The sequence below is a fragment of the Chelonia mydas genome, chromosome 1 (assembly GCF_015237465.2).
Source record: "Chelonia mydas isolate rCheMyd1 chromosome 1, rCheMyd1.pri.v2, whole genome shotgun sequence".
Classification (NCBI taxonomy): domain Eukaryota; kingdom Metazoa; phylum Chordata; order Testudines; family Cheloniidae; genus Chelonia; species Chelonia mydas.
This window is the reverse complement of record NC_057849.1, coordinates 48,077,725-48,093,588: the sequence shown is the minus strand read 5'-3', so window position 1 is coordinate 48,093,588 and position 15,864 is coordinate 48,077,725. Positions and strand designations below refer to the sequence as shown.

The following is a 15,864-nucleotide window of genomic DNA, read 5'->3' as shown; positions in this document are numbered from 1 at the left end:
CGCCTGACTCTTCATTAACTCTGGCCCCACATCTGTTTTCCTACTCCCCCCCCCCCCTCAGTTCTTCCTACAGTTGCAGTTGTTCTTCACCTCCCACTTTCCCAGGCCTGGGAGGCTGCAGCAAGGTCCCCTTCTCCCCTTTCCCAGGAGGGGTGTTGCAGAGAGGCAGGGATTGGAGCCGGGGGGGTGGGGGAGAAGCAGAGGAACTGGCCAGTTGGTCAAAGGAAGGTGGGGAAGAGGAAGGGGTGTAGCTGCACTAAGCTGGTGGGCTATTTAGCTCCCTCCTCCCCTCCTGTGAGATTATTGCTGGGTAGTTGAAGAGAGGGAGCTCTGCCTGCTTCCTGTAACAGTCCTGATTGTCTGCTGACACCCAGGAGGGCAGGGCAGTGGGAAAAGCAGCCAATCAGAAGGGAGTTTCCCCCAGGCTGACCAGAAGTGCTCCCTCAACAATCCCGCTGGAGTTGTAGAAATGTTATTTGTGGGGTCAGTGTCCCCTTTTGACCAGGCACACTTTAAACATTGCTTATAGCAGTTCTTCAGCAGTCTGAGTCTAAGCATAGCAGATAGATTATGGACCCCTGCAGAAGGGAGGCCAAGGCTTAGCTACCTCATTGGAACCATCCCTGAGCAGCAGAGTTCCTAAAGAATCGGATTGATGGAGAGCTGGGGCCCAGAACCTGTGTGGTGATACAGGGCCTCTGTATAGGTGGTCCAAGCCTCCCTGGAATCCACCAGGTTTCTGGGAAGGCCCAGTATCCTTTTGTGTGGATGGGCAAACCCCATCCCCCTGATGGATGCTGAGAGGAAAGTATGGTTAGGTCTGTGTTTCAAATTTGAGTCAATAGGAAAGGAACATCCTTACTTCCCACTGCTGATTAATGGGATATTTGAAAGGTTGCTCTTCTTATACCTAAGAGAAAACATAAGTGTCCATACCACAAACAACTCACCTTCCAGATTTTCACTGGTAATCTCCAGACTGAAGGGTCATGGAAACTGAACTATCAGTCACTCTTGCAGGTACATCAACCATGAAGCATATAGGGAAGAAATGTGCCTCTGTCCATAGTGGACCTGTTTTATGTTAAGGGACTTTAGCATCAGTTCAGTAGATTTAAACATATTCACTTAGAAAAAATGTTTAATTATAAAATGAAATAAAAGTTACAAACTTTGGAGGAAAAGGGATAAGTATGAATTACACATACAGCTAACACGCCTACATAAATCAACAAAAAGTCAGTGGTAGACAAAAAATTGTTGTGATAAAACTCTCTTTGTATTACATTAAAAGAGTAGGAAAAATGTTGATTAATCATGCTAAAATTTATTTACAAATATGACAATGCAGATGTGTGTGCTATGTAGCTAAAAAAGCAAAAAATGAAGAGGTGGGATAGAAGGAAAAAATATGAAAACTGGTAGAACAGAGATGAAAATCACATCTTCCTTGGCACCAAACCATGCCCCTTATCCACTCCACCTGTTTTCCCAACCGTCTTTGAAAAACTGATGTTTCTTTATGTACAAAGAGTTTTTCCTTCTTTAAAGGAAAAACTCAGATGATCAGATTCTCTTTGTTTCCTCCAAAAAGACAGATTAGCTTGAGGTTATTGATAGCTTTTTGGAAATTTACAAGCATTCCCCCTTCGGCTAACTCAGAAAGACAACTGGATTTATCAACATGATTTATGACTTAGACTCACATGTTGAACACTTATTGTTGATCTCTCTTATAGATTAAAGGAAGGGATCAAAAACATGCCCTTCAACTCCATTCCTTTCTGCCTGTCTTCCAAGAGATTGAGGAAATATTTTAGTTTTTTTTTAATTGGTATCTGCAGAATGAAAGCATTATGCAATTGGCAGTCAGTCATGCAAATTTTTATTTGTAAGTTATATAGTAAAGGAATAGATTTATGTGCATTAATCCTTCTCTCACCATTTTTCAGACAACTGAAACGTGAATTTCCTGGTGCTGTGATTCTTAGCACTGATGACTTTTTCTTCACGGAAGATGGCACCTATGTGTTCAGTCCTGATTGTCTAGACGAAGCACACTTATGGAACCAAAAGAGAGGTGATTGAAACCATTCCTAGTTTCTTCACAGTCTTAATAGATTCACTCATATCAGTCTGTCTACGTACTTATATGGCCTTCAAAACCATAACATTTCAGCTTAGTATCCTTGCATTATAGTGACACCCGAGGATGAGCGAGAGCAAGTTTAAAGTTGATCTTCCATTGAAGTGCGTGGCTTGTCAGTCTTCTCAAAAACCATAGGATTTACAGTCTCCAACTTTGTTCTCTAGGATGTTAAAGAAATAAATTCAGTATTACATGAACGAACTTTGATAAACTCATGGCTAATTTTGTTTTTAAAAAACTTTTTTAAGCAGTACACACTTACTATAGAAATGCAGATGTTGCGAAATTTAGATATCGATGTGGTATAGAAACTCCAGCTGAAATTGTTCAGAATATAGCAGCTTAACCATCTACAATGATTGATTTGTGGCTTTTACACTAGGTATTTGTTGTGTCAAAGAGATGGTTTACAGAGTTTATTAGAAAGATATTTACTAGGTTTGGGAGCTGAATAACAGTAACATTTTAGGGAGAAAATTGTGACAGTCTTTTAAAGAGATTGATGAGTGTGAACTTGTGTATATCAATATTACAACATTCTATTTACTCCTGGGGGGAGTCTCTACCAAAAAAATTAAAAATTCTGCACCAAAAAGTTAAAAATTCTGCATGTTTTATTTGTCAAAATAATGCAATATAATCCCACCAGTTTCAATTGTTTTGGTAGTTATTTAAACTACAATACTGAAAAAAGTCACCATAATTATTCAGCATTTCCTAAACACATGAAAGTTAAGTTACAAACACGTGTAACTAATACCCTGCATTCGAGTTATCATCCTGGATTTTCATCTAAATTACATTATGCCAAACAGGAAAAAAAAAGTAGAATGTAATTTTGAATTGCTCAGACATTCACACATGAAAGTCATACAGTTTTGCTAATCATTGTCCTGTACCTGGCTGGGTACTTTGGGAAGTGCTTGGTTCTGATTGTCCTGACATTTTATTGACGGCTTGGTAAATGTTTTATTTGCCCTCAAAGTCTTTTTTTTTTTAATGGGTAAATAAAGTAAAGCCTGAGCTGTAATCTAACTCTGTTGTGCCACTTTGGCACAGGAAAAAAGTGAAAAAGCACAGATCTTCCTAGCTGATTCCCTTACTGTCATTTATAAGGCTTTACATCACTCTGGCAACGTAGCGGCCTTAAAATTGTTTACAGGTTTTATGCTCCTGGGGGAATTGACTGAGAATGGGAACAGTTAACTTAACAATAGGAACATTAACAATGTTACTAGGCAGGCAGGCTGCTCCATTTCTGCCCCAGGGAATGAGATCAGTTAAGTAGCAGGCAGGCTACTACATTTCTGCCTCGGGGACAGAGCCTTCCTCTTGCATAATAAAAAGCCCTAGCCCTCCATGCTGGTGTCTCTTGCTGGTTGGCAGGCATGCACGCCCAGCCCCGCCCCCTGACAGTGATCAATGTCTCCCTATGGTGATTTGCGTCTCTGAGGCTTCTCCAGGCACACTGGAACAGACGCGCTGCCTGGGAAGAGGCGCATGTCCCCCCGCAGATTTCTTTTGCATTTTTCTGCATGGGGGCAGAATTCTGCCAGGAGTATATATTGTACCAAAGTGTATTTATATCTGCTAGCAATCACCCTTTATAAATATTTCATTTACATTGCTACTGCTTATATAAATCAAAGTATGTTCTAAAACTAAATATCAATATTTAGAATAAATTATTTTTAATTCAAGTTTTACTACTGAGCACATCCATTGGCTACTTAACATCTTCTAGCAATTTTAAAAGCGTTAGCTGATTACAGTCCATCATTATTTATTTTCATTGTGATGGGCATAGGCACCGATTCTCTATGGCACCGCCCCTGCACCATCCTCGCCCCACCCCAATTCCACCCCTTTCCCCCAAGTCCCCGCCCCTGTCCCACCTCTTTACTGCCTCCTCCCCCCGAGCACGCAGCGTCCCCACTCCTCGCCCTCCCTCCCGGAAAGTCCTAAGCACCACCAAACAGCTGTTAGGTGGCAGGTGGGCAGCGCTGGGAGGAACGGGGACATGGTGCACTCGGGGGAGGAGGAGGCGAAGAGGGGGTGCAGGCGGGGGGAGCTTGGCTGCCGGTGGGGGTGGAGCACCTGCTAATTTTTCCCTGTGGGTGCTCTAGCCCCGCAGCACCCACGGAGTCGGTGCCCTATGGTGACGGGCCCTCAAAGTCCAGGTCAGGAATGGGATGCCACTTTGCTGGGGGGCCGTACAAATAGAGCAGCAGTTCTCAAACTGTGGGTTGTGACCCCAACGTGGGTCATGACACCGTTTTAATGGGGTCAACAGGTCTGGCATTAGACTTGCTGGGGCCCAGGTTGAAGCCAAAGCCAGAGGGCTTCAGCCCTGGGCAGTGAGGCTCAGGTTACAGGCCCCCTTCCCGGGGCTGAAGCCCTTGGGCTTTGGCTAGTCCTATTCCCCCACTGGGGCATCAAGGCTCAGGCTTTGGTCACCCCGTCCTGGGGTCGTGTAGTAATTTTTGTTGTCAGAAGGGGGTAACGGTCCAATGAATTTTTAGAATGTCTCAAATAGAGAATGTCTTCAGTCTGGATCCATCAGTTGTCTGGTGCCACAGGGCTCTTTGCCGCTTTTACAGATCCAGACTAACATGGCTACCCCTCTGACAGTTGTCTGGTGTTTTTGAGCTTTATTTAATGTTATGTTACAGCACATAAAGCAATGAAGAATGGGAAATCCCCGGTTATTATTGATAATACCAACATCCACGCTTGGGAAATGAAGCCATATTTGATTATGGTAGGGAAAACTCTAATCGACTATCATTCTAAATGCTTAGCTATGAAATTTAAGAGGTGGACTGATTGAAAAAAAAAAGGGAAAATATTTTAAAAAATTAGTATTTCAATTTTTCTTTTGTTCTTCAGTTATATTTATCAACAGTTGAGTCCTTGCAGAAGTGGGTGAAGAGGTTTGCCTGTGTACATGCTAATAAACTCTTTAGTTCAGTAAGAGCAAAAATCATGTGAAAATGTTGTCTATTGTTAAACTTACCTGATAATTACTGAGAGATCAACCTGTAATTTTCCTTCCCCCAATAATAGTCTATATTTAACACTTTCCATATTGTTTATCTGACAAATATATAAAGTCCTAATTTATGGCCTTAGTTTACATCTTGCTGTGTGGAGATCACACAAAGAGTCTAGAGGCTGCATTTGTATCAGCCTTTAATGGTTGGCAGAGATGGAGCTTTATTGGCAGTCTTCCTAGTATGATAGTGAGGCCAGTTAGTGCTAATATTTCAGTTATGCTTGAGTACAGCCACCTTAGATTGCGATCTTGTTAGAGTTTAAAGGGCTGAGACCTCCAAGATGCAGGAAATAATGGTGGTGGCGGCTCTGTGTCCTCTCAGCTACTACCAAACTAGTGCTTGTGTGTAATTTTTCTAATGAAAATCAAGGTTGTCTCCACTTGTGGATGAATGCATAGTAACAGCAATCTAGATCAGAGGTTCCCAAACTGTGAACGTGTGGCTGGTCATGTGGTGCTGGCTCTCCCCCTCCTTTCCAGCTACTAAATTGGATTCTTTTTAAAAAGGTAAAAATATTTTAAATACTTTTTTTTCTAATCTCACTTTTCCATCTAAGCAATTGCTGTAGTCGCCACAGACATGTTATGTAATTGTGAATGGGAAAGAAGATGATCTGTGTGATTAGGAATGGGAAGAATGTGGACCACCCTCTAAGTTTGAGAATTCCTGGTGTAGGTGACTAGGCACATAGTAAATGTTAAGTGCTAGCATAAATCTTCAAGAGATGTAAAAGATCTACATGGTAACTGCTTTAAAATTTGTTCACTTTTTCAAATCAGGCACGTGAGAATAACTATGAAGTTATATTCCAAGAACCTGACACACACTGGAAATTCAATGTTCGAGAGTTAGCAAGGTACATCTTTTTTCCTTAATTCATCAGCTTGCATCTCAATTACTTCCACATTTGTGCTAGAAGAAAGAGCAAGATTGTAAGATGCTCCTTCCTCCTTGACCATTGACTAGAAATAGTCTAGTAAATGACTAGTCGAAGACAGCTGAGGAATGGTTTTGTTACTTAGTTCTCAATGTGGACTAAATTAACACCCAACAACTCTAGTCATGCTGAAGGGTATGAATCAATAGGAAGGGGTTCATTTAGATTGTAAGCTGCTCCTTAGATTGTAAGATCCTTAGGGGCAGGGATCATGTTTTTGTTCTGCACCTAGCACAATAGGATCCTGGTCCACAACATGGACACCTAGGCACTACGATAATACAAATAAATGAATAACTAGAATAATACCTACATTTTGTGACTTATGCACTTAAAATATAACCATAATATTTCTTTAATATAGTTTGGGGAGGAGTAGATGCTACATTAATAATATGCAATAAATCAGTCTCTGAAGGATCCTTCTTCAGATCTTGACTGACATCTATAAAAGGGACAAAATATTGTGGGTCTCAGAAGTATGGCATTGTTTGCCTTCTCCATGTTGCTTTTAGCTGATTATGATGATGATTCTTTATTTGTGTTATGGTAGTGGCTGTGAACCCCAGTCAAAGATCAGTGAGTTTCCCCATTTTGTGCTGCACAGACAAATACCAAAGATGATGGTCTCTACCCAGAAAGCTCACAGTCTAGGTGTCAGACAGGATGGAAATGTGGGCAAAAGAGACAAGTGGTTTGGGGATGGGGATGAGGTAATAAAATGAACAGTTTAGCTGCACATTGAAAGTGTTGGGTTGCCTAACCAGTGCCCAAGATGGTTAGTGATTTGCAGGCATCACAGCAGAAGTAGGTTTTAAGGATTATTATGTATTTGTAGTAAGAAGAGGACCTGAAACATAAGGCCTTGTATCAGAGGCCTGAACTAAAGTAGAAGTTAAAACTTCGTTATATGAGGCAAAGTTAGGTTGTGAGCAAGAGGAAGGCCCTGCTCACAGAATTCGGCAAGCACAGGGCTGATATTGCAGAAACACATATTCCTAAGAGGTGCTGGGCACAGAGCACTCACGCAAGGACGTTCCAGAACACCTCCATACCAGCACATTCCCCAAAGATAACAGGAACACACTGACCCATCCTAAAGATAAGGTCAGAATAACAGCATAATAAATAAAAAAGTTTTAATCAAACCAACATGTACAAGGCAACGGGTGGCACCCTAATATGTCAGGAGCAAAATTTAACTTGTTTGTATTGGTGTATAAAGATGTATCTCAGAGGGAGTGTCTTTGGCCAGCCTAGGGGGCAATGGAAAGTCCCACCACTGACTGAGCTGCGTCCATTGCGACAAGCATACATGTCTTAGTACCCTCGTAGAGTCTGCAGGTGCTATTACCATGTTTTGTCAACAATAAACCTGGCCAGGTGCCTTCGCTGAAAACCGAGTCTGTGGATTTATTGGGCAGTTTAACTGAGGTCTGTCGTCTCCTCTATCTCTGCAGAGCTGGGACAGCACACTGAATGAACACACATGCAGTCAACATCTGACCATAGTATTAATTTTAGGGTCAGCTTCCTAATGATTTGTATTTTATTCTATTAATCAGTGGGGTGAATGTCAAAATTTCACCCAGATGTGCAGGCAAGTGGATATCTAAACCAAATCTATCAAACACACAATTTAAGGCAACACATTGGAAAGTGATTCAGGTAAAGACGGAGGGTGGATATCAATGAACTATTCAGTCAGTACACACTGTAAAAGTGTCCCGATTTTGAAACGCTCCCCTATCCCTTAACTAAGAGTTGTACAAGATACAATGGGTTACCTTCGATGGCAGGTGTTACGGCCCTGTCTAATCACCATCTCTTTGTGGATGGTCACTAGGCTACTGTATTAGATCCAAACCTTGGATCTCACATATTTTTAAGTCTACTGAGTCTGAGAAGTGTCCAGAAACTGTCTAAGACTAGCCTTTCAAGTACACTCCTCGGGTACAGACTCCAATGCTGGTACCCCTTCTTGGGATGTGGGGCCCTTCAGCCCAGTTGCCCCTAAGCCCCAAGACTAGTGCAGACCCAAGTCTAACTCAGGAGCTCATGCACGCTCTCTAGGGTTTTACCCACATGGTTCACCACTTAGCTGTTTGAGGGCTACATGACAGTTAAAACAAGGAACACGCAGACTTTGTAAACTTAGACAAAGCACAAGAGATATACAGATGTATGGAAAAACCACCACATGCAAGACCCTGCCTCAGTTTCCTCACCACTCTGAAAGCCCTTTAGGTCTTAATATTCTTCAGAAGATCCAGGGTCCTTTTGTATCCCCTCTCCTCCTGTCAAGCCTTCCCTTCTGGTTTTGCTCTGGACTCCCCTTGCTAGAGAGTATCCCTTTTTGACAGCAGATTCTAGCACCTTTGTCTCTTTTGATTCTTCCCTTGGGGGTTTTCCATTCTCCAGTCCTCAACGTTTGTTGCAGCAGATCAGAGGCCTTACCAAGTCTTTGGTAGTCTCCACTGTGCTGGTAGGACCCTGAGTCTGTCCTGTGCGGAGGGTGGCTGTGCTCCACTTGGGCTTGAACAATGACCGATCTTGACACCTGTGTCGTATGGTTCAGTATCAATGAGTGGGCAATCGAACACCATTGTCTGCCTTTCTGCAGATGTGAACTGTCCCAGGACTGAGCTGACTCTCTGCACCCATGTAGCAGACATCATGATAGTAATCAAAAAGAGCTACATATAATATTCATAAAAATAATAAAGATATCGCCCATGTTCTTCACAGCAGTTTCAGTGGACTTGCCCTTGTTCCAAAGGATTCACCTAAAATTACATTCTGACTGCCCATAAAAATACTTGGGTTACATTTTGCAGTGAAGTGGCCAACATAGCTTTGAAAACTAGGTTAGCTGAGAGGTAGCAAAAATGTTAAAGCCTGACCCAGGGGGAAAAGAATTAGTGCATTACTAAACACAGCAGGAAGGTTTGCAAATGTAAGAAAATCCATCTGATACACTTAGAGAGGTAAATACTTACATTTTTCTGTTAATTTTAATTCTATAGAAGAAACAATCATGGTGTCCCGAAAGAAAAGATACAGCGCATGAAAGACCAGTATGAGCATGACATTACTTTTCATATCGTGCTTCACTCTGAAAAACCAAGCAGAGATTCCAGTGGACCAAATGCTGCTCACAACACTGAGGCTTATTCCAATATGTGTCCAACATTCCCAAACAGAAGACCACACAGCCGCTACACAAATGAAAGATCATTTAATAGAGGTGGATTCCAGAATGTATTTCATTAGGGTATAAAAGACTAAAAAAATTTACTAATTTTACTCTCAATTTTTATATTTTTCTACTAAATCTCTAAATCAGGAGTTATTTCTGTTAATTTACAAGTCTTAAAATATCACTGTAATGTTGTTTTGTCAATTACACAATCTGAGACCACTAAAACCAATATAAACTGTACACATCATCCCTGTCCCAGTACACCCCAGTGTTTGCCAGTTTTCCTTGTTTAGTCATGTCTTAACCTTTGATTATAAATTTTGCAGCGTAGGGATGCGGTTTGTCTCTTGCCTGTAACGATCATGAACATTTATGATGCAGTGTAAATATTATTTCTTCCTGTCTTCCAGGCCCATTCTCTCTCCTTCTCCCCCATATACAGTCTCTCACTAACGCCAATCACTTCTTTCTCCTTAATAGTTCCAAAACCCACCCTTTCTTCATGCTCTCCGTTGCCAAGACACTTGTCCATGTTGTAGTCTTTTTTAGCTTCTCTACTCTCTCCTGTCTGGCCTCAGTGCTTCTCACTTCTTCTCACCTCAGCTTGACCAATGAAAACTTTCAATTCTTCCATTGGTTTCCTGTCTTCTTACAGGAAATTCACCTTACAAGACTCTACACAACCTTCTTCCTACCTGCATCACTGCTTTCATTTCTCATGCTCTTCTCAATCCTTTCACTTTTCTCCCCACTTTCCTCAAACTGTTTCATGCCGTCTCTCATGCTGCCCCTCTTCACCTACTCTCTCCATCCTCATCTGCCCACCACCACCTCTCTCCTCATTCAAACGCCTTTTTTAGCAATCCCTTTTCCCTTCCCTTCATTAATCATCACCACCTGCCTACCCTTTTCCTCAACTGTTGTTCTGTATTTGTTTTCTCTTATACTGTAATCTCTTTAGGACAGAGAACATATTTTGAAGTGCAATGTGAATTACTGGCATCATATAAAATTTTAAAATAAAATAATACTAATAATAGAAAAAATAAAGACCTAAATGCTAATAATTCCATATTGGGGACATTGTAAAACCACAAGAGAAATAGAACAATTTACTAAAGACAGCCGAGTCAATTGTCTTGCAACCTTACCTTGAGAAACGACCAAAAATGTTTGTAGTTATTCCTTTGCACATTGTGTGGGTTTTTAAGACATTTTATCACAGCACTAAGATAATTCAAGGTATGTTGACATTATCTAATATGACACCTAGATAGTTTGAAGACGCACAGCCTGATTTTTAGAGCTTCTAATATTACTATTTTGTCCTCTTCTAGCTCAATTTTTGTCTGTTTCATCCCTGTTGCACCTAGTCCAGCAGTTCTCAAACTTTAGCAACCTGGGGATCCCCATTTTTATTTAAAATTTTTCGCAGACCCTCAAGCCAGCTTCTAATATTCCACGGGGGTGCTCAACCCCTGCTCAGCCCCAGGCCTTGCTCCCACTCCACCCCTTCCCCCAAGGCCCCACCCCCTACTCCTCCTTCAAGTGTGCCCCTTCCCCTCTTTTCCCCCTCCCTCTCAGCATCTCCTGCACAACACTGAACAGCTGTTCCGCTGCATGCAGGAGGCACCGGGAGGGAGGAGGAGGAGTTGATCAGTGGGGCCAGTGGCCCTGGACAGGACTTGAGTACCTCCTGGAGTACCCTTGCAGGCCCACAGAGGTCTGCGGACCCCAGTCTGAGAACTGCTGATCTAGTCAATATCCTAAACTTTTGAGCTCTCTCGGGCAAGGGCACTCTATTGTTTGTTTGTACAGCTCTTAGCACAATGGGCCCTGATCCTTTATTTGGGCCCATAGGCGCTACTGTAATATAAAACTAACAACAATTAAATGGGGACTGTGGAGACTCGCCTCTGAAAGTTGGGCTGTAGGGCCTTGTTTTTCAATTTGGTGGTCTAAAGTTAGACACCTAAATATGGATTTGGGAACATTGTTTTAGGCATACAAGTTTGAAACTGAGGGGTTAGCCTTGGGCCTCATGGTTAGCCTTGTCATATTAGACCATGTGAAATCTTTTCATTCCTTATCACTCCAGGATGGACAGTTCACATACACTGCACTAGTTATGGAGTTATCTGGCATTTGATGTTGTGTGTCACACAGTATCCATGAGGAACATGACACCCTTTGTATAATATTACGTATAAGAATTTGTGTACAGATATTGGGCTTTTTCTTGGGTACTGCTCTACACTCTGGTTCCTGCTTTGTGGCACATCTCTTTAGTCTTGTTATTGTGTAAAACTTGATTTCTCTGGTAATCTAACTGGAAATGCACATTCTCTGTTTATGTGTTGTAATGGCTGTAGCTATGAAATCACTCTGCCTCAATCTGTGAAAAAGGGTCACAAAAACATTAAAGTAGCCGGAGAATAGTGGGCTTATTTACAACAGAAAAAAATGTAAACAGGAAAAACAAATACATTTTGATGTCATGGTTGGCTTTCAAGTTGTATTGCTTTTCACTGTGCAAACTATTGACCAAGTAGAGGGATGGCTTCCCTGTCAGGTAATCAGGAGATGCAACTCTGGCTTTATAATCAAAATAGACTGTGAACAGAAGAGGATTAAAATACACACAACGTTTGAGATTTATAAAAAAAGCAAAAAAAAAAACCCAAAAAAACCCGGCACACATCAATATGCATTGTTTTTCAGGTCATTTAGGAGGCCTCATGTGCTGAGACTCAGGGAGGTTTGGGTGAAGAGGGAGAATTTTGTCCTGATATTTCAAAAACAGAAAGTTAGTCAAAAGGTAGTCAGACAAGCAGAAGAAATCTAAAAAACTTTGTAAGTACTTGAATGTATGGAAGTTTTCTCTTTCTAAACCATGTCAAATAAAAAGATAAAATGGGACTTTTTCTTTTCTTTTTTTAAGTGTGAGAAACTAATCTACCTTAAAAACATGCATGACCACAACCAAAAAAATAAAAAAGAATAAATATGAACCGTTTGTGTATTATAAAGTTTGGGTATTAAGGCATGCGAGCTGAGGAAGCCTTTGCCGAACCACATCATCTCTGTGTCTCAGTTTACCAGTCTATAAAAATGGAGATAATGTTTACCCACCTAACTCACACAGGAGTTGTGAGCATTCACTAGATAATGTCTCTATAGTGCTTTGAGCACCCAGAATGTCAAAGAACTCTAAGTATATCTTTATGGTGTGGACAAGCATGTTGGCTTAGCTGGTGATGTGCCTGATTTCTAGTGATTGCTTTATTAGGAATGTGGAATTTATTATCTGATCATTTTCTTTCTGCTAGCAGCTCCTCTCCTTATTCATCTCTAATGAGTCAATGTGCCACACCTGTGGAATTCAGAGACGACACAATGTTGTTGCTGGAAGCTCCAGGATTAAGCCCCGCCCTTGAGCTCCGGTCACCAAGAGAGTTCTTCCAAAATTGTAGAAATACTCCAGGAACCAATTATTAGCATTAAGACAACAGACTTGATATATCAATGAACCTTAAGGCAAAGAGAACCTTAAGACAAAGAAATTTTATTCCAATTGTTTATCAGGGTGGATTGAATGAGGAGAGGAGCTGCTAGCAGAAAGAAAACCATTAGGTAATAACTTTCTGGTTCTGCAGCACAGCTTCTCTTCTCATTCATCACTAATGGCTGGTAGCAAGCAAAAAGAAAAGGAGTACTTGTGGCACCTTAGAAACTAACCAATTTATTTGAGCATAAGCTTTCGTGAGCTACAGCTCACTTCATCGGATGCATAAAGTGGTAGCAAGCAGTGAATCATAGGGGGGGGGGGAAGAAGGAACAGAGCTTTAAGCATTATTATAATAGAACAATAGGTAGAAATAAAAGTGTTACTTCATATAAAGCCAGAGCTTTGTAATTTAAACAATTCTTTGAGGACAAACCCAGTAGCACTTTCCGACCCTAGAACAGTACTACAGAGGAATGGAAAACTGCTTTGAAATCTTTATTATGTGAAGCTCATACAATTTCCCCCCACAATACCACTAGGGTCCTTGTAGAGAGAGTCTTGATTCCTTCTCCATAAATACTTTCCTAGATGTTTAGCATGCCAACTGGGGCAGGATTTTGACATCTTGCTGCAGCAAGCTGTGGCCCTAAGGCCTTAGCCTTTTGGATGGAATGATCTGAGCAGAGTACAATTGGTGTGTGTTCTCCATATGTTTGAGATATACTTTCATCATTTTCCAAAGGGTGCTAAGGATTAAAACAAATGATGGGAGAACTATTTCCCAGGAATTGTGGAAAGAATTTACCTTGAACAAAAAGATTTCTGGAACGAAGAGTAACTTTTTCCTCATGACAACAGCACTGACATAGATTGAGGAACTAATTCCAAAATCCGTCTGTATTCCACTTAGGGTTATGCGCATGTGCCATGCACCTGGAGCCAAAGCTTTTTCAAAGTAGTAATGTCTGTCGGTCTGTGCATGCACCCTTGTACTGCATTGTGATTTTGCCCAAGGTGATAAAGGACAGGGCAGACCAACTGTGTCTTTGGTTCCTTCTCCACCACAGAGCTACCAGATCCTCAGCAGAAGCGAAGGAGGGTGGGGTTGAAATACAGATAGGGACCACACATCTCAAAGAACTTCCAGTTACAGGTAAATAACCTCCCCTTCTTCGAGTGAGGGTCTCTATTGTATTCCACTGAGGGTGATTAACAAGCAATACCTAAATAGGCGGAGGGTGAAAGGAAGATGATGGAATTGTTGAATGGAGGATCACTGCACTGAATGAGGCGTCCATCACAGAACCATGCACTAGAGTAGAGCATAATGAGAAGAAAAGGCGTGTACCGTACTCCACGTGGCTGCCTTATATATGTCTGCTAGGGGCACGTCGTGGAGCATGGCAGTAGTTGATGCTTGCACTCTCGTGGAATGGGCCCGTATCCCACCTGGTGGGTACCGTCCCAATAATTGATAGCAGAGCATAATGCACCCTGAGACCCACTTTGAGATTCTCTGGGTGGAGATGGCCTACCCTTTAATTCTCTCCACTATGGTGACAGTTTGGGAGTTTTCCAGAATGGCTTTGTCTGTCCTTTGTAGGTAAAAGGCCAGGGCTCTGCGTATATCGAGGGAGTGGAGCTGCCATTCCTCATTTGAGGTGTGCAGTTTAGGAAAGAAAGTGGGTAGATGTGTGGGTTGGTTTAGGTGGAAGCAGGAAACCACTTTTGGAAGAAATTTGGGATGCAGGTGCAGTGAAACCTTGTCATTATGGAATGTGGTGAAACGGGAATTTGCCATCATGGCCCCCAGTTTGTCAACCCTTCTTGCAGAGGTAATAACAACCAGAAAGGCGACCTTCATGGAAAGGAGTGAAAGAGAGCAGGAAGCCAGAGGTTCAAACGGAGAGTTCATTAATGATGTAAGGATTAGGTTGAGGTCCCATTGGGAGTGATAGGCTGAATGGGCGGGTATTTATGTGCAAGGCCCTTCCAGAATCAGACAGTCAAAGGATGGGTAAAAAATGAATCTCTCTCCACTGGAGGATGGAAAACGGTAATAGCTGCTGCGTGTACCCTAATGGAGTGGAGATCAAGCCCTGAGGTTTTCAAATGGAGCGTTGGGATACCCACAGCCTCAGGGGAAAGACCTTTCTTGGGCCCAAGAAGTGAAACATTCCAATTTGGATTGGTAGGATTGTCTCATGGAGTCCTTCCTGCTGTTGAAGAGGACATCTTGTACTGCCAACAAACACTCCAGTGCTAGTGGAAGCGTCCATCCAAAAACCAAGTTGTCAGGTGAAGCGTCCGTGGATCAGGCTGCCGGAGTCTGCCATGGTGTTGTGTGAGCAGTTCTGGAAACATCAGTAGTGGGAGGGGAAGATGCTTTGACATGTGGAGAAGAAGGTGAAAACAGAACTGGTGAGGCCAGAATAGAGTTATCGTGTTGAACGTCGCCCTCTCCCATCAGAGTTTGTGATGGATACATTGCAGCACTGGTAGGGGAGGGAAGGCTTAGTTGATTCAGTCCGACCACTTGACGACCAGGGTGTCCTCCTTGTGAATGGGCACCAGATCCTCCCCTTGAACGGTACTGAATGCACTTGATGTTGGTGTGAGATGCAAATAGGTCCCTGATCAGAGTTCTGCAGTGACCAAAAATGTCCGCGATTACTGTGACGTGTAACTCCCATTCATGGTTGGTTGCAAGGTTCCTGCGGAAGGCATCAGCAATCACATTCTGAGTTCCTGGCAGGTAGGCTGCCGAAGAAGGATATGGTGTGCAATGCACCATTTCCAAAGGCATAAAGCTTCTGCACACAATGTTGGGGACCTTGTGCCCCCTTGTTCGTTTATGTAGTAAACCATAGTGGTGTTGTCCAACGTGACGAGGACATGATGAGAACGGAGAGCTGGTAAAAACATGCAGCATGCCTTGTGCACTGCCCAAAGTTTCAGGATGTTGATGTGCATCCTGGCTTCGCGAGTGGCCCAAGTGCCTTTTGTCATGCA

The 15,864-nt window shown here is 42.3% G+C and overlaps 1 protein-coding gene across 3 annotated transcripts in view; it reads left to right on the top strand.

The window, feature by feature from the left end:
* N4BP2L1 (NEDD4 binding protein 2 like 1) overlaps positions 1–12,263 on the top strand; it is a 32,473-nt gene extending 20,210 nt beyond the window's left edge. For 2 of the 3 annotated variants that reach the window (XM_037892159.2, XM_037892163.1), the window contains 4 exons: positions 1,953–2,080; positions 4,822–4,910; positions 5,985–6,061; positions 9,169–12,263. In XM_037892159.2, coding sequence (XP_037748087.1) covers positions 1,953–2,080; positions 4,822–4,910; positions 5,985–6,061; positions 9,169–9,415 — 541 coding nt within the window. In that variant the 3' untranslated portion in view covers positions 9,416–12,263. Of the gene's footprint in view, positions 1–1,952; positions 2,081–4,821; positions 4,911–5,984; positions 6,062–7,707; positions 7,811–9,168 lie in introns of all 3 variants that reach the window. The other variant, XM_043531696.1, reaches the window with a different exon arrangement.
* The last annotated feature ends 3,601 nt before the right edge of the window (positions 12,264–15,864 follow it).